Here is a 27,427-nt window from a genome sequence, read left to right as displayed (position 1 = left end):
CATTAGCTGTTGTTGTGTACATATATAAATTTAGGATAAACAAAAAAATTGGCGGCCTCCGTCCGAAAATCATTGACTACATTAAGTGTCCTCTCTGATTTAATCTGCTCTGCGCTACAATGGCATCTTTGAACATTTGATAAAAAAAAAAAAAAAAAAACAATTGACAAAAACAACAGTTGTGTTAATCTCGCGCACCGTACGTTTAACATGTTCAAGAATACCGCTACCTTTAGGCGTTACGGTCAGGTAGGTATTTCCATTAAAACAAACACCGTGTCTCGCTCGTGGCTCGTTTGGTTAATATCAAAAAAAAAAAAATATATATATATATATATGAGTGTATAGAACTGAAGCATCTGATAATGCTAAAACGTGTAAAAAACGAACCGTACGGGCACGCGATTACTATATGATGATGACAGTACACATAGCAGACATGATACTAAGCCAAAAGAGGTGCGTTGTGCTCTGACCAAAACCCATCGGATTGTAGAATATTATACTTTTAAATACAATTTTGAGGAATGAATCTTATGTCCGACGGAGATATTGTTCTTGCCGTGTATGGTCTTGGCTGGAAAACGAATCATGTCGCGGAACGTTAAAATTAACATAATACACATGAAATGCTCTAAAAACTATATAACGAGCGTCATTACGGTGAAAGTGCACGGTCGGTCCAGAAGAAAGAGCTGTCGTTTTATTTTATTGTGATTTTTTAAATTTTTTAAGTACTTTTTTGCGTTTAGACAAAATGAAAATGTGTGTGTGGAAAACGAGGTAGGATAGAAAAAAGCCAACGAAAAGTCGGTACGGACAATAACTATTCAATTCTATTGTATTGGAATATGTCCTATACCGCTTCTGTGTTGTACACGTTTTTAAGCAATTCGGGGTGCCATTCAAATTGACCGTAGAAAGTTGAATCTATATTATTAAAAAAAAAAAAGGCGAGCTAAGAGGACGACCCTCGTTCGAAACCAGTGGACGACACACTATAATATATTATTATAAAAGTCGGACAACAGTATTGCTATAAAGTTTTTTTTTTTAATTCTAGTGAACAAAAGTTAAAATATGGAATAATAAAAAATCACTGTAAAATCGAGTACGGGAAAACATTTTAAAAATCTAAACCTATTAATTTAAAAGCTACTAAATCTGGAAATGTAAATAGTATAAGCATAAATATAGAGTAAAAAAAAGCTTACCTTTAAATTGGCACAGACAAAACTAGCTCAGTTTGAAATTGTTTTTTATCTAAAAATTTAATTTAATATAATATAATATAATAGGTACGTTACAATTTAATTTTCAAAATTTTGTAGAGCTAGACAATCACACGTCTAAAAAAAATCAACTATTGGTAACTATGTAAACTCAGTTAACAGTATTCACACTTCATGCAGACACATCAATACATGGATATGTCCTGATAAATTGTATGGTTATTTCCGATCTATAATCTCCTTGCTTAAATATATGATGATAGTCTTAATTATTATATGTTCTGGTCAAACTTTTTTCAGTAGTTTTATGATGTCTGGCCTTAATCGATTTGCTGACAACATTTATCAATATTTAACATTTCTCATAAATCAATTTCCGCGGTTCGCCAGTAAGTAAGTGCCTACCTACCAAATTCGTTTGTCTATTATCCTTATATATCCTAATATATCCTTATATACGTATATATATCCTGCGACTTGATGTATCTGCATGAAATGTGGATACTGTTAACTTTATTATCAGAATGACCTCCAGCCATATAAGACATATACATGTCAAAATTGTTATGTGTAAGCTAAAAATTGCATTTGTTTGTACCGTTTGTCGGTAAATTACACCTTAAATAATATATTATAATCAAACCTTAGCATTATATAAACTAAAAAAATGCAAGTACAGTGGAGTTGCAGCATGTAGTGGGGAGGTCACGAAAAAGTTTTCGGGAATTATCATAACCGAAAGTGTTCAAATCTGAACACAGGACCTCACGGTGTGACATTTTTTTTTTTTAATAAACAATTCGTCCGGCTGTCGATTGTATTGTCTGTGTAAATATAATTTAAATGCAAATACGATCACGAGTTGTTCATAAAACAATATTTTAACATCAAACATAGTAGTCGATTGTCAGTAAAAGTTGTCCGGAATTATTTTCCGCGCGACTGCTTTCAATTCGAACCTTTCGTTCGTCGCTTAACGGTTGAAAGTTTTCTCGCATAAATAAAGTTGTCAAAGTTGTTTACAAATTAGATATGCTAATGAAACGGAATGAGGAGGGGTTTTTTTTTTATTCGCCATCCGTTTGAATTTCGAGTTTCCTTTGAACAAGGTAAAAAAAAAAAACACGTTGCAAGTGTCTAGACCATATTTTCATCGAGAAATAATGACTCTAGGGAAAACGGTGTATGTGTATTTATATATATATATATATATATATTATATTATATATGGTAAAGAGCAAACACTACTGTTTTGTATGTATCTTAGTCTACGTTATATTACACGGGCAAATGGGGTTATATTATTTACATGGCAATATATTTGTTTGGCGTCGGTGGAAACCCGAAAAGGAATTGGTTCTAAAATGATGTGTTTGTCGGTAAACAGCTTTTTGATGGGTTTCCACGATTCGATTCGGTCGAAAGCCCTTTTATCCGGCAAAAGTTGTTTGTACCCTCAGCGGCACTTCGGGGAGAGCCCGAAGGGAAAGAGATAATTGAAATATTTTTGTCTCCCTCGACGCAACCGATATAGACCCTTCATTTTTTTTTTTTTTTTGCACCGATAACTTATTGAATTAAATCCAATTTGTTGTGGGCATTTTTTAAACACTATTTAGAAAATCTATTTTTTTTTTAACTCATAATTGCACCTTCTACTATCTGTTCAAAAATCGAAGCTTAAAATTAAAAATTGGCATGCGCGAAGCTCAGTGTAGCGATTGGTATTCTTAGGAGGTTAATAGAGGAAGTATTCGCGACTGAATAATTTGTATTTTTATTTTAACAGCCACCGAAAAGGTGTTTAATATCGATGTGAACGAAGTGCCGAAGAACGACGCTGAAGACCACGACGATGTCAATCACTCGGCAAATGAAACCACTTCGACAACACTGCAACCGAGATTGTTCACGTCTACTCGAAAGCCACGAACCTATATGAACGTCACTTGTTTTGCCTCTGGCGTGCAGCCCAGGCCGGCTATGGAGATTTGGGTGAACAATATGTAAGTATGAAAAAAAAAAAACCTATTTTCACAATTATTACCATAATAAACACAGCCTAATGCGACTTTTGGGCGAACTTAGTTTGCCAACTAAGACTAGATGTCTTATGGCATCCCGAAATTTGAAGGTCCAGTTGATCATTGCCGTGTGAGAGACATTTTTCAAGTATATTGATTCAAGCACAATGAATAGCATTTATTAATATTCAGAATCATGTACCATTTTAGACACCATTCAGATTTACTTCTGCAACAATCAATTTTGGATATGCTATTATGTTTTACAGAAATTTTAGTAAAGGGCAGAAAACCCACAAAAAGGGGAATATTATACTTTGGCCGTAGTAAATTTATAGGCTGCTATGTGTGAGTGAATAAAAAATCAGGAGGTATCTACGTAATACATTTTGTTATATTATTTTTGAATATGATAGGTATATTGGTAACAACGGTAACAAGTTCTTAAAGACGGACAATCGACCCCATTCAAACCAGATGGTGCACTCCTTATTGGAACAATGCTAAGTCGAGGAGGATTTCGGTTATATGACGTAGCGCACCACCTGGTTTTATCTATTCTGTGCTAATTCCTCAAAACACAATTTCAAAAAAATTGTCGCCAGACCTGGGACCAGACCTCCCCAGCCCCCCCCCCCATATACCCCAATCGTTTTTATATCTAAAGTTTGTGTTTAAGGTGAGCGAGTCATTTGAAACTGTTATCGTATTCTTTCAGGTTGGCCATGGCGACCGGAACCCAGATAACCGTCGATGCGCCCAACAAGACCGCACTTGTCCCCTATCAAACGTACTCGGTGTTGGCTTACGGTGAAGTGTCGGTGGATCCTTATGTAGATCCGACTGCGCCACCGGCCAACCACCAGCATCTCATTAATCAGCTGTTCATCGAATGCCGCTTGCGCGTGCCCGGCTTGTTGAAGTCATCGTGGTCCGACCGCAATTACTACGTGTCTCGCAGGGGCAAAGGAGTGACACCTTCCACGGTGATGGCCCCGGTCGACCCCGACTACCAACCGTTCCCTTCCTTGGTGACTTCGTACGGTAACGAAGCCCACGTGGTGGCAGAAGTCAACGACAGTAGCGCCACGACCACCACCACCAGCACAGCTTTTCCAATAATGATGGCCGCCGCCGCTGTCGGATTTCGTCACTAACGCGAATTCCACATAATAATAATAATTACAATAATATGTTACCTTGTTGTCATATATTATATCTCACGTGTATCCGCTCCGGATCCGGGTAAGTCTTCACGAGATCTTCATAATTGCCATCGCAAGTTAGATAAAACAATATGACGCTGTATAGCTGATACACACATATGGCATGTATTCTAGAATGCGGTCACTCTGATTTCAGGCAGGTTTCTGTTATCAGTATACGATAGCGAACCGTCTAGTTTTATCTAACCCTCGTTGCCATCAACGGTAGATGCAATAGTATTAACGCGGATATGCCTAAAAGTCTAATCGGATAGCGTGATACCGTGGGGGAGAGGTCAGGGTAGGTAGGCATTGAGGGAAGGGACATTTATCAAATTATAAGGGACATTTTTTTTTTAAATACAAGTTTTTTACCACACAAATTGACAATTAAACCGGTTTTCCTTAGAATTTTAACATAAATGTGCTTTATGGCTTTTGTGACACAAAATAGAAGAGATGGACTAGAGTGATACGTGAGAATGAGAGGGGGGTGGTGGTGATGAGGAGAAATGTACAATTATTTCTGGATGACTAATAAGAGTCTATTGATAACAGAATCAGCTGATAAGATAATTGGCTGCCAAGACAAGACTGTTAGGAGATCAGCTATAATCATTAGACGTGTTCAATGATATAATGTCTTTCTTTAAAGGGAAAGACATAAGAGTTTTCACATTTTGAAGAGCTAACGAAGGAAACTAATAAACATTACCAATAAGAACACAAAAAACAATCTCGTGCGAGTGTACATTTTTTAGAATTGCGTTTTCGAAACGCTAGGGTTTTTTTTTTTTTTTTCTATAAGAAAGTTGTTTATATTTCTACTCAGCCCGATTAGTATTCCGTAATCGATTTAAAGGTGATTCCTATATGTACATTGTGTTGGACAATATGAGAGTTTGCTGGAAATTCCAACTATGCGCAATCGGTCACACCGCTTCAACGGTGTTATTTGTATTTTTCTTCTATTCAAATCGAACAGCCATAAACCATAATATGAAAATACTTGCTTGCACGGCAGTTAGCGTAATTGATTCGGTCGAGATGGAAAGCAGCATAATATTGGTAACTCTTTATCTACACAACAACAATAATTACAATAACGTTTCATGGAATACACACAATTATCGATTTGCCGACGCGGCCGATCCGGTAATTGTTCGGGGTACAGAAGCCTCTGTTTGAGCTGAGTAAATAAAAAAAATCAACCAAGTACGTTTTTACCTGAATCTCATCAGACCAACAGACATTGAATCATCTGACCGATGTAATAATTGTACCGTGCGCTGTGGCATTTTATTTCAGATAAAAAATCAAAGTAATAATAGAAACAGAAACCGAAATAGAAATAGAAATAAAAATAGGAACAGAATTTGAAATAGAATTAGGAATAGAAACAGAAACAGAAATAGAAGTAGTAATATAAATGGTAATAGAAACAAAAATAGGAACAGAATTTAAAATAGAAATAGAAAAAGTAATAGAAATAGGAATAGAAACAGAAATATAAATAAAAATAGAACAAATTGAAATAGAATTAGGAATAGAAACAGAAACAGAAATAGAAGTAGTAATATAAATGGTAATAGAAACAAAAATAGGAACAGAATTTAAAATAGAAATAGAAAAAGTAATAGAAACAGAAATAAAAATAGAAATCGAATTATACATAGAAACAAAAATAGAAGTAGTAATAGAAACAGAAATATAAATAAAAATAGGAACAGAATTTGAAATAGAATTTGGAATAGAAATAGAAAAGTAATAGGAATAGGAACAGAAACAGAAATAAAAGTAGTAATAAATATAATAGTAATCGAAACAGAAACTAGAAATAAAAATAGAAACAGAATTTGAAATAGAAATAGAAATAGAATAGGAACAGAAATAGAAATAGAAATAAAAAATAGCATTTGTTTTAATTCTTCGGCGAATTGTTCGAGTTTGATTTTGAATAGACTTTCTCCCATTAATACTATTGCACTATCCGTTACATTTGTTATTATTATGTTTAACTATTATTAAAATTGAACATTACGTTTGTTTCAGAGATGAAATATATTAGACAAATATTATATTTAGATTCTTGCAATCACTTTCACCGTCTGCACCGGGAACTCGCGTACGTGCGTGTCCTTATCTAATCAAAACAACACAGCGACATTGCTGAATATTATTCGAATGCACCTGCACAATTTTATTTGTGTCACAACCGACGCCGAGTGTTTGGAACCGGAATTTTTCATCCATCAAACAGCTCAATTTAAGAAAACATATTTTTTTACTGTTTAATTGTAACTAATTTTAGGCGATTGAAGGTGTACCGATTCCCAAAAAAAAAATTATAACTATTTTACATGACCAATGTAGGAAATATCTCAACAACAAGATCCAGTTATTGTGTAAAAAAAAATATCATATTTTTTTTTTTTTTTTTTTGGAATTAGCCACCTCTAAACAATAAGTGTAATCAGAAATGAGCTTTTGTCCATCCACAACACTATTAATCGATCAAATCAAAACCGACACGGATTATCGAACGATATTAAATCCGAACAACATAAAATATCAACGACAAAGCGTCGCGCTGTGACACAATATTTATTTATTTATTATTTATTTCTACATATAATTATTATTATTTTTAATGTTGACAATGTCGAACGAACGAAGTGCACCACGCTGAACGTTTATGTGGTTCATTCAGTTTTTTTTTTTACACTCCTATTTTTTTTTTTTTTTTGTTATTATACATGTTATGTCATTAAAATTATTCGGAGAGTGGACGAGTTCCGGACTTTGTGTCTAAAATAAACCCCAACAAATGTGCGATCAAATTGAAAAAAAAAAAAAAATTGAACAAATTCCAATATATTGAGTTCAAGCACTTTAGCCGTGGAACGCGTTTGCTCTTTAAATAATTTAACATAAGTACCCAATCAATAGGTTATTATTTATTATTTAGTGACCGTACGACATGTAATCCGTTGCATAAGTACGCTTTTCTAGTCCAAAACACATTGTGCATATTAATTGTTGACTCGCAGAAATGTATGTTACAATAATGTAGTATTTTTTTGTTTGTTTTTTTTTTTTTTGTTGTAATAAATATTAGATTTTTATTGATTTGTAATGGGAAATATTATAAATAACGGTTTGATGCACCTCTTTTTTATGACTGTTAGTGATAATAATCGGTCTGATCATACGGGTTGATCTAATTATGGTCAATATATTTACCACTATTTTTTTTCACACGCTTTCAGGTACATGTTGTAATAAAATACACTGTTTTCATCTTCATCCTTTATTTTTGTATAGATTTAATGTTTTGCCGATATTGTAATTATATTTGATGCACGTTTGAACAATATTGGTGAACACGTTTCCGGCTGAAATATCTTCAAAAATTTACTGGAAAATTGTGAATTAAATTTCAATGGAAATGTAGTGGCCTAATTGATCACCCTGTGCACTCCGCTGTCTGATTTATAGCTGTTATATTTATGTTTTTTTTTTTTCGTTTACGCAGAAGGTGATATCTTCGATTCGTACGATTAGTCTTATACTTTATCTTTAATGTTATCGTTATATTATTATCATTATTGTTATTATATTATAATTCATATCCGAATATTATACGACATAAAACAATGGAATATTAGCGTTTAAGAATATATTATCAATAATATTATTATTGTATAACTAGGCTAGGAATACCAAAGATTATACTCTATATAAATATAATATTATATTGTGATTATAATATTATTATATTCATATCCATACCACGTTTTGTTTTCAATGTGAAATAATATCTAAGTAAAATAATTTATTCGTTATAAAAGTATATTCATATATTTATTGACAATAGTCTAATAAATTATTGCTAAAAATAAAATATAATATGTATTTGACACTTTGAAAACAGTGTGTGTTTTTGATTTTACATTGTTGGAATATTACAATCAAGCTGAACGTTGGTCAGAGCGGTGTTATGAAATACATAGCTTAATTAATTTTAATATAATTAGGCATTACATGTTTGTTGCTAAACTTACTATAAAAAAAAGCAATGATACTTGTATGACACAAGTTCTTTTTTTAGACGTCAAAAGCGTCTAAATCAAACTCGGCCAATTGGAATACAAATAAACGTCAAGTAAAATAAAGTAAACATTTTTGAAGACATCAAATTTCAAGTTTTGTTAACATTCTTGTACACATTATTTTCCGTCTAAAAAATGATGTAGCTTTTTTTCACGCGAGGTTTATTACTGTTAATAATAATATTGAATTTTAAATTTCCAATTAAAAAGATTTTTGAGATAAAACCTGATATTAAATTATTGATATTAACTTTAAAGCAGGACAGTTCTAAGTAAACTTAATTGTTTACACTTTAGCACTGCGACTGTAATATGATTTTTTTTTATGTACAAAATTATCAATATGTATAACATGTTCATTAAGATATTAAATACATCACTGCGAAGACAAACAGTCTAAAAACAAATAACTTCTCAACAGTTTATTGTAAGACTATTAACGTAATTCATCGATATTATCAAATGATGATTGACGTTTAAAAAAGTACATATTTTTTGTATACAGTTGGCGCCATCTAAAACCTAAGTGAGTACATGAACGGTTAAACTACAATCCGACAGATGGCGTTCTATATTCAACAAAACCATTTTTTTTAAACCAACTATGTTCAACGTCGGTCTTGAGTATTTTTGAACTTTTTCAATAACAGTGTTTTAATTATTTATTCATTTCCTAAATACCTGTTTGTTACAAAACAAAAATAATTACAAATACCGAATTATGAAAAAATGAAAATAATTACTGATTTAAACTGTTTTCTATTTTATTATTATCATTATTAATATTACTTCAATTTTTCTTCTAAAATAACAATGATGGATAGTTTGCATATAAATATAATATTGCAATATTTTGCAAAAAAAAAAAAAATGAAAAACTCTGTTTTAGGGTAAAGAAATATATATGTAACTTATTGGCACTGATGTGGTTAATGTCAAAGCATAATACATGACAAAAAACAAGTATAAAATGCATTATTCAATCAATCTGGCAAAACATAATATGAGCGTTATCATCAAATACAGATAAATAATAGCAAATCATTCGGATAAAAACGTTGTAAAGGCAAAACTATGTTTAAAATTTTGTTTTTAATATTACAGTGGATTCGATTACTGGTTGATTTTCTGTCTATAATAATGTAAGAAAGTATTTCTCAGATAACCGTTGTTTATTGAACATTACCTTTACATAAATAACAACCTAGAAATTAGCTGAGGAGATGTTTTTTTATTTCTTTTTTTTTTCCTAGACCAACGACATCTTTTTAGCCACAATAAAAGTACTTTATTGGGCTAAACATTTGGGAAATTCTTAAAAACCAAGAAAACACCCAACGAATTTACATACATATGTTTTGACTTCCAAGTTAGGACAGTTAGATCGACTTATATCCAGAACTCGGTTTTAGCTTACTTCCTGGAAACTTATGGCGATTGCTGACTTTATCCGCACTTGACAACACCCGCCTCGGGCTATTTATTAAAACCGAGTTCAACGGTAATGATTAGATAAGTTCGACACGTTATGCTACACAACAGCTAACAACCCGACTAAGTACCAGAAACTACAATTTTCGCCCGAAGTCCTGACAACACAAACTCGGCGACCGACACTGCTATTATATTTAAACTTGAGTCGCAAACAAAATTACCCGCTTGGTTACATCAATTAAATTAATGGTTGTAACTTTCTTGCTAAGTGTCATGATTGAAATGAAAAAAAAAAAAAAATGTTTATTACTTTAAGAGCTGTTGCGAGTAGAGAAAAAAAATGTTACACACTATAAGCATGAAAAGTAAGATACTTGTCTTGGCCTTAATATAAGATAACGTACTTGTAGATCGGATTTAGTTAAGAGTCTTGTTAGAATCACCTTAGCATATTATAGGAGTACAGTGAAGAGTTTCAGAATATTATCTAATACAGCTCATTCACTATAGAGCTTTAACCCTTCGTTAGTGTGTTGGGGTTTAGTACATCCCACTAGTTAAACCAACAACAAATCTTAAACAAATTTGAAAATAATGTTAAACATTAATTGTTAAGTTACTACGACAAAAAACCATTTTTAGTAAACTTTTTTAATAGAAAATATTATTTTTGGTATTGAACTTATAAATAAATTAATATAAAATAAAAAAAATAAAACCCTTTTCTTAAAACATGTTGTTTTTTTTAAATTAAATAATTACTTAAGAATTCATTATAAAAACTCAATGTCTTTCTGGTGGGGCTGTATTATACAACAAAATTACCATTACTAGGTATTACATAGAATAAAAAATATGATGCTCAGGACAGTTAACCGATCCGTTTAGAATCCTATGTAAAAATAAATGCCAAATAATAACTAAAGTAAACACGGTAGCAGGTGCGGAATAACAGAAAGATGTATGAGCTTAAGTATATTATAATATGTGACATTCATTATAGTAGTATTTCAAGGTTAGTTGTCCATTTGAGAAGTAAACAAATTAAAATATAATCTAGTAGAGTAATTAAATCGGTTATGAGCAAATCTAATAGGCAAGTAAAAAAATATAGTTAACGAATCTCATAAACAAGTATAAAAAAAATCAAACAGAGAAATTAAATAGAGCAAAAAAACGACTAAAAAATTTAAAAAAAAGCGAGTAAGCAAATTTAAAAAATAAATTAAAAAAATAGCAATCAAGTGAAAAAAATTGATTAAACCAGTAAAAATTCGAGTAAATAAAATCGAGCAAACAAAATATAAAATACTCGAGTAAACGAGTAACAAAATTGAGCAATCTAGTAAACGAGTAAATTAATCGTTTAAGACATAAAACAGAAATAAATTAATAAAACCAAATCATATCAAACAATTTTAGGCTTAATATTTTGAACTACCCTCAACCATAAAAAAATATCCATACACTTAATTTTCAATCTTGCTGGTAAAATTGTTTTTTTTTAATACTATCTTAAACAACAGTCGGGTTCGCGTGACTGATAAACTAATAAACCACAAAGGAAACTATTTGCTTGTTGTACAGCCGTCTAAAAAAATATGTTTAAATAAAATCCGTCATTTTTGCTGTATATAAAATTATGTAAAATATGTACATCAAATACAGCTTTATGTAATTTAGTCGTTGAATACTATGGAAAAAGTATAAATATTTATAACGAAAAAAAAAAACACTCATCCTCAATAAAGTATTCGCGGTAAAATATTTTGATCGTATATTATTATAAAATATAAGAAACGTCGAAAACAATTTCTACGTTTTTTTTATTTCTAAAATAATAGAAAATTCTTGAAGGCGTACCTATAGTAAGCGCTCGTGGAATCTGTGGACGAATAAAAATAAAATTTCTTTAATCGTTTATTTTGCTTTTTTTCGAAAATTTACATTTGCATTAATGGACTTTACATAAAAAATATTAAGATAGGCGATAAACGGTGTCAAGTATGAAGTACTATACTTATAGGTTACACTTATATAACTTACTATGTTATATAAGTTCGTCAATTACCTATAAACATGTTGTGTAATGCCATTGTTGTTTATAATTTGCCTTCGGGGCGTTAAATACTCTATTATTTTAAATTATTATCAATATAATTAAATATTTTGCACTTACTCTATTTTGATGTTTGTATTTTGTGTCTTTTATTTTTGTTTTTCAAGATGTTCGTACCAATTGTAGTGCAGGCCCTTTACCAGGCGCAACACGGTGGACGCTCGTATGCGGTTGCCTGGACGACAGGGATGACGGCGGTAGGCGCGGGGGCGCCTTACCGGGTGTCGGCCGCCGGTGCCGCCGTTCAGTGGCATCGTAACCGGCGTCACGCTCGTACCGCTTACCGCCGTGGCCGCGGGACGTGAACTATTGTCAACCGGCAGTCCGCCGCGTGCGACCCGCGCCCCAACCGGCGGCGGGCCTCAGGTGCGTCGGATGCGTCGCCGTCGCGGTGACCGTCACCATCACTATTCGGCGTCCGACGCCGTCGGCGGTGACCCGGACGACGGCGGTCTGGACTGGGACCTGGACCTGAACCTGGAGATCGAGCTCCGGAACGACGACCAACAGTCCCGGTTGTACCGGTACCTGTCCGAGGGCCATAGGCCACGCAGCAGAAACGAGTCGCCCAGGAGGACGGCCACCGTCAGTCTAGCCGACAGGTCAGTGGTTGACGGTGTAATATCAGTGGGAAATCTTACTTAGGATAAAGATATGATCAATTGGTAGATCTTCCTTTTCTTAGACCACAATGGTACCTTCTTATAATGTCCTCCTTATTGTAAGTCACCGAAACTGCAATATTCTACAACCACACAGACCAAATAGGAAAGCTAATAACTGACCAATAATAATAAAGGAAAATGGTTTTTAAAAAAAACGTCGTTCGTTAATAGACCTGTCCTTAGATACTTCTCGTTACTGTAACAATAAAAGTACACTAAAGCTGTTGTTGTACTGAAAAAAACTTGTACTTTATACCTAATCAGCCGAAACAGCCAAAACAAAATTAAGTACATCTAACATTTTATTTCATTACTACTCGTCATATATATACATAATCACTTAAGTGACGAAATCACAACTTTGCAAACATTTGCTTGCTTTAAATGTTTCAAACTGTATAACGTTTTAGTTCTCGGTTTTTTGTTTGTCTTACAGGCGTTATCCAACTCTGTACAGTTTTCGGTTGTTGTAAAATTATATTATATTTAAAAAAAAAATTGAAAAAGTTTACTGCCGAATAGTTTTATAATTGTATTTGTTAAGATAACGTCACTCTCGCAGTTGACTTAAACAATTTTTTTTGTAGAAGAAGAATCAATGGACCAGTTCATACATTTTATATGAAATTATAATTTTTTTTTTATCTATCACCGTTTTGTAAATAAACCGTGTGTTAAAAAAGAAATAATATTATTTTGGGGGGTAGTTTTGGAGGGTTTTTTTTCAAAAGTCCAACGGTGATCCGTACATAATAATCGACACCGCCACCAATATCAGAATAATTTTACATAAATAATGACTGGTCGAAAACCGGTTTACAATAGAACATTCGCCTTCGGTCACTATACATCAAAAAACATTTAAAAAGACAGGTGAGAAACGAAGGTGGCACTTTGGACAGTGACAAAATAATATCACACTCTATTTTTACTTCGCGCCAATACTTTTAAATGCTAATGTCATTTGATAGGTATATATTTTATTCAAAACTGGTTATCGACTAGTTACATAAACAAAAAAAAATAAATGAAAATATATTAGAAAAACCCTTTTATATATATTATTTATTGTAGGTATACCCAACAAGTACGACTTAGAGGAGAACCGACAGGCTTCTTCTGCCTTAAATAATATCTACAGTAGGTACCTACAGGCTACACATTCCATCTTATTGTCATTTTATTAATCATTCAGCATTGTTCAGCATCCAATTCTATTGTCGGTCTATCCCCTCAAGTTACATCCGACAAAACTATATCAATTCGATACTTCTATTTTTTTTTTTCAACTAGAGCTTCTTATTTATCTTATACACATCTTATCTGTCTGAATGTAAATCCATGGTATCAAACCTTTTTTTTTTTATCAAAGAAACCTCCCCCCCCCCCCCGTAAATACACGTCTTGTCTTAGGCAGACCATCAACCCGGAAATCTCTCAAAATGGTATCCACCCTAATACTAAAAAAATACAACTTGAACCACATTACAGCTTTTACAATGCTTTTAACCGTATTTTGTGCTAATCATTTCTGCGGACCTAAGATGCCACTTATTACTGACTTTTCTCCGGTATACATTTTCAAAGCTCAATATACATTTTTAATAGACTACAAAAAAAAAAAATAGTGGACCGAGTTATTGATCAGTTTTTTTTTTCAACCGAGCAATGGATAAACGTGTAAAACTAGTAATCTAGTTGACATTGGCAATTGATCTTTGGATGTTTTTTGTCGAAGAGAGTGTTTTTTTTTTTTTAACCGGTATGTATTAGGCTTTTAATTTTGTGTAATTCAAAGAGACTCTGCGTGCAACAGGTACCCTCCTCGTCGTTTTTTGCTCGAAGCGCTCACCGTTGTAGAGTTATTTTTTTTAATGGCTGGTACTTAGTGCACAATATTATATTGTCGTGTCAAAGATGTTATTCCTAAGGATTCGTGTGTCTGCCACGGTAAAAAGTAATAATTAATACCACAACCCGCTTAACGGTCCAAATAATACTAGTGCACTAAAGCGCGTTGGCAAGGAGGAAACCGTTCGACGACGATGATATAATAAGACAACTAATAAGCTGAAACACAAAAAGGTTCTATTATAATAATATTACTACGATCGTTTGTTGCTTTAGACGAGCAACAAAAAAAAAAAAAAACTACTGGTCTTACACAATAATAATAATGATGGTTTTATATTTATAAAAAAATCAAATATTACAATAAAAAACTAATCACGTTTAACAAGTTTAGTCCGATCCAAATAAAAAACGCACAACATGTCGTAATACAATGAAAAAAAAAAATTATTAAAATAATTTAAATTTGTTTTTATTGCATTCTTTTACATTCTACACCAGCTACACTGCAGTTAATCATTTTAAATGGCAAATTGCACTCAAAGAAAACAAAAACACTGTACTTTTCTTGTGTGTGTGTTTTTACACAATATAGCAGCTGTGGGAACTGAAAAAAAAGGAATATTAGTCCAATATTACCGTCGAAGATATTCGTTACCTTGATCGATTGATGGTTTCTTTTACATACAATTATAGTGACAATATTATAACACTGACAGTAATACACAACCGTGAGAACCAAAACGGTCATAGTTTGTCCGAATGCTTTTTACATTGTAAACGGTGACCGGAACAACACACACACACGACCTAACCCCATCAAATTGTAGTTTCTAATAGATGTTTTTTTTTTTATAAAAAAAATTAAATTTAAAATAACCCAAATACAATATTATACTGGTCAGACACGCTATTATCGGAAATCGTTAATGCATTAAATAAAACGCGTACGACCGATAACGTGCCGCTCCACCAAACTAGATTATAAAGCGTAACAACCGCAAACTCACAAAATGTATTCTCCAAAACCGTATGAAGTATAATTATTATTTTTCCAAGTTATTAGTAATTTTGTAATGACTCGTCGAAACTGTTTAATGATTACACAATAATTGGTAACTTGATTTATTAAATTTCGAAAAAATATAGTTCAAAAATTGGAGAAAACAAAAATAATTGTCGTCAAGATTTTCCAACTCCACCGTTCAAATGTTGTAATCGTTTTGGTTTCTAATGAAATATTTAGAATTTTTTTTTTTTTTTTTTAAATAGAAAATACAATATTACCTAAATAGAGTATAATTTCGCTCGTTAACAAACAGCCTTACAGAAAATAGAGAAAACCCAATAATTACTCAGTCTCAAATCGATTAGTTAATTATCGTGAGAAACAGAAAGATCTATTTTTAGCACATCAGTTTCGCCGAAAATTTGGAAACAAAACGTTTAAATTTAGAAAAATAAATAATATTTCCACGAAACGCAAAAATTATGTTTACATAAAATCTAAATATATTTATTAGTGTGAAGTACTGTTTTTTTTTTTTTTAAATTAACTGAAAATACTTTAAATTTAGGCTCATTGATTATCTATGGTCCAGTCAATATCCTAAAAGATACTACACTTGTTAAGATATTATTAATTTTACATACTTTTATAGTTATTTACCTTTTAAGTTTCATAAGTACATAGAGACCCGTAAGATATTAAAAGAGGTTAACATTTAGTAATTTTATAATATTATTAGTTATATAATATTTATTGGTTATAATATCAAACTCCTATAATTAACTGAATTTGCGATTCCACTTGTAACTAAGTTATTAGTATTGCGTTTACTTAATGAAGTTAATTTTCCCAGTCTCAATGGAACGTGTCACTATTGGGAGTCTCTTGACAATAGACATTTGACCTTTTGAAGTTAATATAAAATACACTATACCAATTATAATAAAACGATTTTCCGGTACTATTCCGTGTCGTTATAACTATTTTTTTTCATACAGCAAACAATTATTATACTATTACACAATTTGCTATTACACAATTTTCCCGGTAACGATCATTATTGAATCTGTCTGTATTATTATTAGTATTATAACAAATATATATATTTATTTATTTATTGTATAACTAAAATATATATTTATAGGGAAGTGGTGATTTTTTCGCCGGATATAGAGCAGAATAAAACTGAAAACACTTTCAGAGACTTGCAACGTAACACATTTATAATGTTATGTAATATTATATAACCGAGTGATCCATCTATAATATGAGACACTCAATATCCCTTGAAATAATTGAATTTTTGTTGTTTTTCTTTTTGAAAAACAAATACATTTTTACAATGTTTTACTACTAAAATGATTACCTCTTTTATTATCTTCCAGATCTTTGTCTCTCTCTCTCTACCTATGTAACTTAAAAGGTAAGGTTATGCGTTTAATTAACTTTTTGAATTAATAATAATTTTCTGAAAATAATTTTGACATAATGTTGAAAAGTAGAATATCAAATTTGGGCTAACAAATAACTATAAAAGTATGTAAAAAAATAATATATTAATAAAAGTGTTGTATCTTTTAGGACGTTGACTGGGCCATAGATCATCAATCATCCTAAATTTAAAGAATATTTTTCAGTTAATTTAAAAAAAAACATGAATATGTCCTATCATACAAGTATATAGGACCCTGGTACTTTTTGGTACTTTCTGATATCGAATGTTTTACCTCTAATCTCTTACCTATCTTTTGTCTAGGCAATTTTCACTACAAAAGTAGCTGTTACATAATAATATGTAGGAAACAAAATTATCTCAATTCTGACGTCGAACCGACATTTATGTTTACATAGTAAATATTATTGCAAACTTCATAGTTTTTTTTTTATTTTTTATTGCCATCAATTTTTCACCGTCCCGAGATACATTTTCGTCTGGCTTGTACAATGGGTACCGCCAGATCGGGTCTATTTTTTTTTTTTTTTCAATAAAACTACTTTGTTCGGTTTGGTATTGACAATTTTCTAAGCTGAATCTCGCAGAACACACAATTGTCTACGAGGAAAAAAATAATATATAAAAACGGACGCCAACACTGTTTTCGTCGTGGGAATGAAACTTGCCAACTATTCTAAAAGTATTTTTCTGTTTTCACCGAATCCAAACGGTCCGGGTTTACCTTTTAACCTGTGACATATCCGAGACTTTAGAAACTATTGACAAGTTTTTTGAATATTTTACTTTTGTTTTCGAAGAATTAAAGTAACAATTTACACGAGTGAAGTTCGAAAATATATACTCGGTACCTTCAGGTGTACATTTATGCGGCCGTTGAACACTAAATAAGTTCATTTTTAGTATAGAATTGGCGTGCAAGGCTGCCCTCAAAAAACTTTTCAAACTATAAATATGTCTTACTTTATACATTTCTTCTATATATCAATTACACCCACTCGATTGTTTGGGAATCAATACTATTAATATTATTATCATGAGAACTCGTTATCCCTCCAAGGGCGCCAATAATAATGTAATGAGTTTAAAATAAAACAAATATTTAGCAACACCTAATGAAAGTAATAATAAAAAAAAAAAAAGACTAAATAAATAAACAATATAAGGTCAAAGTCGTGTGTAGTCAAATAGATTGGCTAGCGTTGGTACGTTTCACGTTGAACTTAAAATATAACAATGAGTAAAGCGACATTAATGAACTAACCTATAATTAATGTCAGCGTATTATTATAGAAAAATTGCCATCAACGTTTGAGTTAAATAAAATAAAATCTACAAAATTGCAATTAGGTATTTTAAGCAAAAAACATCCGGATTTATCCTTAAAATATCACTAGTTACTTAGTCACTGTGTTTATTAACTACCACCATAACGATTGTGGCCTCACCGTCAAATTGTAATTTGATTAATAATACTGTTGCATCAATAATCGTAACGTTAGATTAAAATATAGTGATCGCTAATTTGCAGAGTTAAAAATACATTATAAATGATTGCACAATAACACGTTTAATTGTGATCCGGACTACCTTGATGAAGGTAAATTATTATTTAAATTTTTTCATTTAACGATAACCGATTGTCGTTGTTGTAAAAACAAGTATTTAACGTTGTTTAAACAAACATTGGCCATAGCAGTCCGACGTCTCACCGGTTTTTGTTGTACGCACGCGTCAAGTAATCATAGTACATAGTAGTTGGATTTATTACAATCATGACAGGTTAATTAAAAACAAATAGTTTTAAAATGTCTTTAGCTGCAATTTATCATTATTACACCAATAACCTACCCAAAACGAGTTGTCGTACACAGGCGGTTTCACTATAAATAAACCAATAATAATAATATAGTAAGTTTCGTAATATATATATAGTACTTGTACAACAGTAAAACCGTCAATAATATTGTAATAGTTTGTAGCTCTTAGTTTTACTGCGATAATAACTAACACTATTAGACCAACCGTTATTTTAACTAAGAGCCGTCGCTGATATATTTCACTAACCGTAATATTATTTGGTAGTTATTCATATACATTTAAGCAATACAAGAAAATCAGTTCATTTATATAATTTATTTCTAGAATGTTCTGTAATAATATTAATCTATTTGTATTGTATGTATTTGTTCAATAAAATTAATGTTATACAATGGAATATAATTAAATTTAACTAATCATAATGTTATTTGGTAGTTACAAAAATAGGTACATTCACCATCCAATAAAATAATGTATTTTTGTCAATACAGCAAAATCGGTTAATTTATGTAGAACATTTTAATATAGGCTTTCGCTTAAAATTAAAAACATCCAAAGGATTCTTAATCTAACCTACCTCAAAAAATACTACTACCAGACGATACAAACTCCCTCGATGGAGTGTAGTACACTACACGAACCATCTCAAATCGTATCTTTACTATCTCTACCTTTTGCTTATTTTCACTTATGAGATTTACATACAAAACTATAATCACATCAACATTTCCTCCATTCATTTGTCTGAGCATTAAAGTATACTCCATAATTTTTCCTGAGTACTTTTCTCTCAAACACTGCCATCCTTTGTTCTTCGGGTTTTCTCAAAGGCCATGTGTCTGACTTTCTTATAGTTCTTAGAGGTTGTTCTTGATCTAAAAATTATTCCTAGCCCATAAAAACATTAATTATTTGGTGATTTCAATCTCGTCGATATTTCTGTTTTCATGTCATCATCATGGGATATAATCGAACCTTGGTTTTGGGAATTGGACTACTCTATCAATTCTGTATTCTTCCACTTAAACGACTACTTATTGTACCCGATTCCCAATTTTCACATCTCACATCCTAAATTTTTGAAATATACGTAAAAAATTGTTTTATCTAACTAGTAAGAATGGTTTGCTTTATAGCTATGAATGCTATACAAATGATAATAAAAAAAAAAGTTGTTTGACTGATTGTTTTCTTAACTCTTGTTTTATCAACTTCAAAAGTTGATAGCGCTACTGAAAAAAAATCTAGTTGTTTTCTCCGCTCTACGGAAAAATGTTGATTCAAGGGTATGCTATCTCTTATCACTTATATCTTATCACTTATTTTATTTAATCACGTATATTATCTAATCACTTATCTTTTGTTTTTTATCTCTTATCTCTAATCTCTTATCACTTATCGTTTATCTTTTGTCTTTCATCCCATATCACTTATTATTTCTAAATATTTTTCAATATTTTCACGCGACCTGCCATTTCTTGTATGTCAGCCCAATTACATATCCACGTTAAAAGGGACGCGCGTTCTCTTTGTATCTGTTCTTTTTGAAAATTGTTTGATTGTGCAATTCTGCCTGGCTGTGAATTGTATTGGAATCGACTGCGTCGACCCAGAACCATCTTTTGTGTGGGTTAAGTAGCATAGTACTCAGTCGATAACACTTTAGATCATACGCTCGGTTTAACTCATTTTCATCGGCTTCCGCCGGCACCGTGGCGGTGGCTATAATACGACCGCAAAATGGAATATTATTATTTTGTATCGGTTTTTTCAAGTGGACTGGGCCGCGCCGCAGACGTATAGGAAATTAAACAAAACCCCCCCAATCGCGATGGTCGGGACCCTCGGCGACGGGGATTTTTTTAGGAAAGTTTAATAATAATTGGCAGCGAACGAACCGCTTAAGTAGTTTGGCCGATACGGAAACCGTTACAACTCGAAACTGTTGTATTAAACGATTTTCTCCTCCCTCGCAGCCCTCTATATTTTATGGTCCGTCTAATTTTCATTTTCATATTTTTTTTTTGTTTCCAAGCCCACACGCGCGCCGTTCATGTCACAATAACAATGCAACGGAGGTCAACTGATGCGCGACCGAAAACCACTCTCCGGCGAGAGTGTCGATTCTTTGTGCACAAAATATTTCGTAGACGGCTGCCCCTCCCCGTCCGTCGGACCGACCAAAAGGGGTTTATCGTATTTATATTATAATAATATACGTTTTTTTTTAAATTATTATAATACAATTTTTTTTTTAATCGCGCATAATATTATAAACAATAATATACCTACACAAAGGTACGATGACAAAAGAAGGCCGTATTTTCCACCGGCCGACTGGATATGGTCTATCTCTCTGGGCGGTGGTCGTTTTGGACTTTGACGAAAACAACAACAACAATAATCGTCTCCCCCCCCTCCCCCCCCCCAGTGTGTCCCCGTCAAGTCGCGGGTCAATTTCTTTTCATAAAAAACGAATTTTTTTTTTTTCATCATTATCGCCGTTTTGTTATTGTATTATTATTATTATTATTATATTATAATAATTATATATTCATATATTCGTCGGTCGGCGAAAACCCAAAGCGTGTCCGGCCCAGTTTAGTGACGCACGACCTACACCTCTTACCTAACCTAACCTAACCTAACCCTCCTCCCACCCTCGGCCGGCCGCCACGAAGGGTCTCCAACAGGGTAGGGTACGAATGATTTCAAAACGCCTCGGTCCAATGACAATATATACAGGATGATCGGTCAATATGATCATCTTAACAGTCCGTCAAATGTTTGATTTATTTTTCAAAAACTATAACCCCGTCCCTTACGCGTGTTAGCACCTTATTGGCTTAGCTTTTTAAATGGTAACATAATGTATAAAAAACTTTTTAAATTAGGAAAATGTCTACTGTTGATAAGTGGTTTACTGCTTATCACTAGGTGTTTTATTTTTATAAAAGTAAAACAGTAATTTAATTTGACACAAAACTATAGTATTTGTATAAAAAAATTATACATTTCTGCCAACTGCCTTGCTTAATGTCTTTCCCGGAGACAAAGAAGCAAATAACTGTAATGATATTTTAAACTTATTTAAATCCTTTTTTTCTGGAATGTCTATAAATCGAGTGATGTTTTTCGTTCCGAAATCAATAATTCTACGAGCCTTTTAATTATTATACTGCCATTCTGGAACTGCAATCACCACATTAAAAAAAAAAAATGTCTTTTGTTTGAGCACCAGTTTCCAGGTTCTTGTTTAATAAATCTTTACAAACTGGTTTGTTTCCAGATTAGTGGAAAACGTGATTTATTTCATCCATTAACTGAAAGGGATAGAAATATTTTCGTTTTTACAAACAAAATGTTAGGGTTTTTCTGATTTAGGTCTGAAATTTAGACCGAAAGTAGATGTAATCTTTGAACACTGAACTTCCCTATTATACTCATTCACTACTACTACTCACTTATCTATAATACTTTCTTACTGTGCTAGTTTATACCGAGCTTGGTTTGGATTGTACAGGATTGAACCTTCTAAACACGAATTCGCATCAAAGCCTTTATTTAAAAGTGATTTCATCACTTTCAGTTATAATAATTTTTGTAAACCTGTGACCTCCCCGTCCACACTATGTCCTAACCCCACTGTACTGGCTTTTTTAGTTTGAATTAGATTGTTGGTTGAAAATTCGGCCAAAATCGTCCTGAAATTAAAATAGCAACTCTTTTCAATATTTTTCTATTAAACAAAAAAAAATAACTGCTAGTGCCAAATATTATTTTATTGTAATATTGAACGGTATTAGCATATTGACTTTGTAGCCATCAAAGGACAACACAAGTGGAAACTAATGTCAGTGTCGACATTTTGGTCCGATAAATAGCGTTTTAATTGGTAAATAAATTAATCAAATCGCATAATAAAATCAATTACAGAATGCCTAAAATCTCTTTTTGAAAAGAATTCGATATTTTCTTGAAATACTTGTCGTCTCGAAATGTTGACGTTGTATGTCAGTTGGGGTGGATTACGTTATTTGATTACTATTTTTTTTTTTTTCAGTTTGTTTCTCGTTCTGTGGAATTTGATTTATTTACTTTTTGCTTTTATACAATGTATAATCCCAAATTGATAAAAATCGTACCGTTGGCATCGGTGACTGTTTCGGAAAACGGTCGTTCGGGTTACATAACTTTCTTTGATCTTCCCGTTTCTTTCAAAAGCGGAAACCATTTTCAGATCAATTCGTTCAAGCGAACAGGACATAATATATTTAATGCAGTTATTGGAGCAAAATATAGTGTGTATAACGGATAACGAAATTTTTGAAACCATGGCAGTATAGTCATCGTCGAGTGGTCCTGATCACTTCAATATCAACCGATTGAATGGTAATAATATTATGTCGCTGCAACTGTAGTAAACTGGGTTTTCCACGAATATTTATTTTTATTATTCAAACGTGTCGTTCACATTCTTCACAGAGACGACGTAAGTTTGCATTCTAGATTATCATACGAGCTGCCAACCCGGGTTATGCATCATTCATAATGATGTCAATATAAGGGTCATCCTCCCATTTTATTCGCAATTCTGTCCCAATAACGCTGTGGCTTCTGTGTAAACTTTATGCCAACTATAATCCATAGCCAGAGTTGTTCGTCATTCGAAAAAAAAAAACGTTATCCAAATAACCATCTAGATAATACATTATTCGAGTAAAAGTTATTCGAATAGTTTCAAAAAATAATTATCAAAATAATACTTTTATTCGAATTAAAAACGATTCGAATAATTTCAAATTTAACTACACGAATAAAAAGTTATTGGAATAGTTTTCTAACATATTATTTAAATAGTTTGTAAATGTTTTTATTTAAGTAATTATTTTTTAAAACATTATTTCATAAGAATATAATATACTAACTACGTTTACAAAATAGGTATATAAAAACAGTGTACAGAGGAAAACAATTTTTTATTCTAATAAGAATTTGTACAATTCTGCTGCCAACACTGTCATGTTTAAGTCTCTTTGACGCTTTCACATTGCGTTTCTACATACCTACTAAAAGCACACAAACTAACAATAATTATGGAAACGGTCACCGTCGGGTTTCGGCAGCGGTTCTCGTTGGAATAATTGCAAAGGGGCAAAGACGTTATTAACATTATTATTATTATTAAGCACCATTGCTGGTAGATAAATACAGGTAGATAAACAAGGTCACGCCGAAAAATGACTTTCCTCGTCGACCAAAGGTTTGATTTTCATAATTTATTTTAAATTAACTTATTATAGTAGAGTATGTGATTTGTGTAGGGTTAAGCAATTTTTTTTTTGTTTTTTCTCATTAGAAAGCTTAAAGTTTAATTTAGAACGTTCAAGAAGTACTGCTGGTCTGTGCAAAGATGTCTGTGTCGAGTAGAGGTTTAGAGGACAAGGGTGGTCGACCCAAAATAGTTGGGACGAATGCGAAGGAGAATAAGAAGAGAGCGGTTTGAAAGCGAAGAGAAATGTTTACGTTTGCCAAGTGACCGCTTTTTTTTAACGGGTTAAAGGTTCCGTTTTGGCAAGTCGCTGGTTTTCGGAGACGAAAAGGTCCTCCGGGAAAATCAACTTTTATTTAGATAAACCACAAATGCAGCTATTGGCATCTTAACATACTATTTGTGTTCAACCGAATCTGTTGGAAAAGTAAGAATTTTGATGTTCAATATTTAAGTACGACCCAAATGACCTATATAGAAAATTGTGCTAAATTCCAAATAACAGTATCAAAACTATTGGATATACTAAATTGTTTTGGTGAAGTATTATACTTTATAAAAGTGTCATTACATACTTACACTAACCTTACCTAATCAATGTCTTCCGTTTTATTGTGTACTTTAACTTGATGAGAGATACGAGATATGTGATAAGATATAAGTGATGCGCTATATAATAAGAGGTACGGGATAAGTGATAAGAGATAAGTAACAAGAAATAATATAATAACCATGATTCAATGTTTTTGCGTGGAGCGGAGAAAATATCTAGATTGTGTTTTTAGTTAACAATAACTGGCTGAAAATGATACTCTACTCCATACTCCCTACCGTCTTAGATTTTAAACAGAAAGGTATTACCTTTATAAGTGATTATTCAAAATTGGCTATCGACCAGTCAACATTTTCAACTAGTTATTGTTAATTTAAAACACAATCTAGTTATTTTCTCCGCTCCACGCAAAAACATTAAATCATGGATATTATGTTATTTCTTGTTACTTATCTCTTATCACTCATCCCGTATCTCTTATCAAGTTAAAGTACACAACAAAACGGAAGACATTGATATGTCATCTCCTACCACTTCTTTATTATCACTTATATCTTTCTGTTATAAGTTATATCTGTTCACTTATCAATTATATGTTATCTATTCACACTTGTTTCGTATCTCTTATCACTTATCACTTTCTCTTATATCTGTTCTCTTATCACTTATATGTTATCTATTCACACTTATCACTTTCTCTTATATCTAATCTCTTATCATATTTCTCTTATCTCTTATCACGTTGAAGTTTAACGCGAAAGTGGCTACATAAAATTTCTTATATCCAGCCCGGTAACATAACCGTTGTTAATATTAACAAAATAAAACCGTTATAAAATTGTACCCTGTACATAATAATTTTGTTAGAGCGGTTTTGATTGGACAACACGAAACGCAATGCATAAAAATCATTATTGTGGTTCGAACAAACCGAATCCGTGCAAATAGTCGATGATTATAAAGAGCAATTAATGACCTGCGACACTGTTAGACCTATGCTATGGCTGTTAACCCGACCTGTCGGCCGTTCGACTATTAATTATCGCAAACGTGGGCAATCTGTATTGTATAACTTAACTTGTTTGTTAGCCTGACGACAATAATACAAAAACCGCGTGCGAAGCCCGTCGCATTCATTCGGGTCCGATAGAATACTATGGTAATTATTATTCAAATGATACCCTCGCCACGTGCTTAAACAGAATAACATTAATAATTCAAAAACCATTAGGGTAAGCTGCACAATATCGTAATACACTCAGGGTGGCACTCGGCAACCGGAGCGTAGCGTCCGGCGAAGGGTCAAATCAAAGGAAAATAATATGTAACGAGTATATAGAAAATAATGATACATTACATTTTATTATTATCATCGTGACGATACCGGCAGATAGCCGGCCGCGTTTAAATTCGTATTAAACCAAATACGGTGTGTGGACAATCGATCATCGAACATTTGTTAAAAGCGCACAATTAACCGATTACCCTCGGCGTTTATAAAAAGAAAAAAAAGGTCAGTTCTGTCACTGCTGCAGTTTTTTTAATTTCTTTTCTCTATGATCGTTTTCGTCGTCGCTGATGCAGAAGTCATTAATCAAAATCAGCGCTTTGCATTTGAATCGGAGATGCTCGGCAAAAATTAACACAAAGAAGTCCGGTAAAAAACCCGAATAGGAGCAATCTGCGCCGCTCCCCTCTGACAATGATAGACGATACGGTTACAACTTTTTTCACCGATGACCCGGCTTTTTTATTTCGAAAAATCAGAACAACCCTATTGTCTAGGTCGGAAAAACGTTTTTTTTTTTTTTGGTTTTTGGTTTTATAGGAAACTAAAACGGGGTTGACTGCGGTCCTCGAAAATGTCGACCTCCGCAATACTAGTGCAATGTACCACTTCAACAGCAGCTGCTCCGCAGGATGTCTAATTAATAAAATCACTACTCATTTTGGACCGTAACGGCGTCCTATGACTTTCATGAAGTCTTAAAATCCAAAAAGACTGGCTACACTCTGCCAAATCATGCCCATCCTCCAGTGGCATTGTTAGTAAAAAGAACAGGCATGTGTATACTGCTTGAACTATGTAAATTAGACAACAGTTAGTATATTATTAAAAAAATATATATTGCGTACTATTATAGGTTTGCAAGATTGTCATTGGGTGGCTTATCGTACAAAAATAAACTATCTCCGCGATAGCGCCTAAATACTGAGACAGAGGAACGACATTCCACTTGACAATAAGGCGATTAATTAAGAACACAACATACAGCCCTTTAGGCTTTCTACAACTCTGCAAGCCCGGTGTTGTCGCGGCACTTAAGGCATGTCAAAAACTAATTATTATAGTCGTTTATAAAGAAATTTAATTAATATCTTTAGACATGTTAACTATTCGATTATTATTTTACAACATCTAAACTTGGTGGTGGACGGTGGCAGGAAACAATATTAAAGTAATCAAGTAAAAAGTGTGTTTAATATAATTTATTGTTTATTGTTATCACTATTATTTGTTTTTTTTTATATTATATTTTAATCATTTTTTTAATTAAAAGCCTTGACCTTACATAGTTTTTGTTTCCACATTCCAAATATTAATTTCCTCAAAGCGACCGTTTTAGTTTTGGTTTCTAAATCAAAACATAAGTACATAAGCATGTAGTTGCATTGC

The 27,427-nt window shown here is 32.5% G+C and overlaps 1 protein-coding gene across 1 annotated transcript in view; it reads left to right on the top strand.

The window, feature by feature from the left end:
* LOC126837502 (uncharacterized) overlaps positions 1-6,736 on the top strand; it is a 44,066-nt gene extending 37,330 nt beyond the window's left edge. The window contains exons 3-5 of the mRNA XM_050571420.1: positions 3,022-3,238; positions 3,975-4,501; positions 6,514-6,736. Coding sequence (XP_050427377.1) covers positions 3,022-3,238; positions 3,975-4,413 — 656 coding nt within the window. The 3' untranslated portion in view covers positions 4,414-4,501; positions 6,514-6,736. The remainder of the gene's footprint in view (positions 1-3,021; positions 3,239-3,974; positions 4,502-6,513) is intronic.
* The last annotated feature ends 20,691 nt before the right edge of the window (positions 6,737-27,427 follow it).

Source organism: Adelges cooleyi, unplaced genomic scaffold (genome assembly GCF_023614345.1).
Source record: "Adelges cooleyi isolate 19-005CV unplaced genomic scaffold, UGA_ACOO_1.1 ACOO_flye_CR_arks_rails_tigmint_CR_PRNA_25, whole genome shotgun sequence".
Taxonomy (NCBI): Eukaryota; Metazoa; Arthropoda; class Insecta; order Hemiptera; family Adelgidae; genus Adelges; species Adelges cooleyi.
The sequence above is the reverse complement of the archived record's forward strand: the minus strand, read 5'-3'. Positions and strand labels throughout refer to the sequence as shown.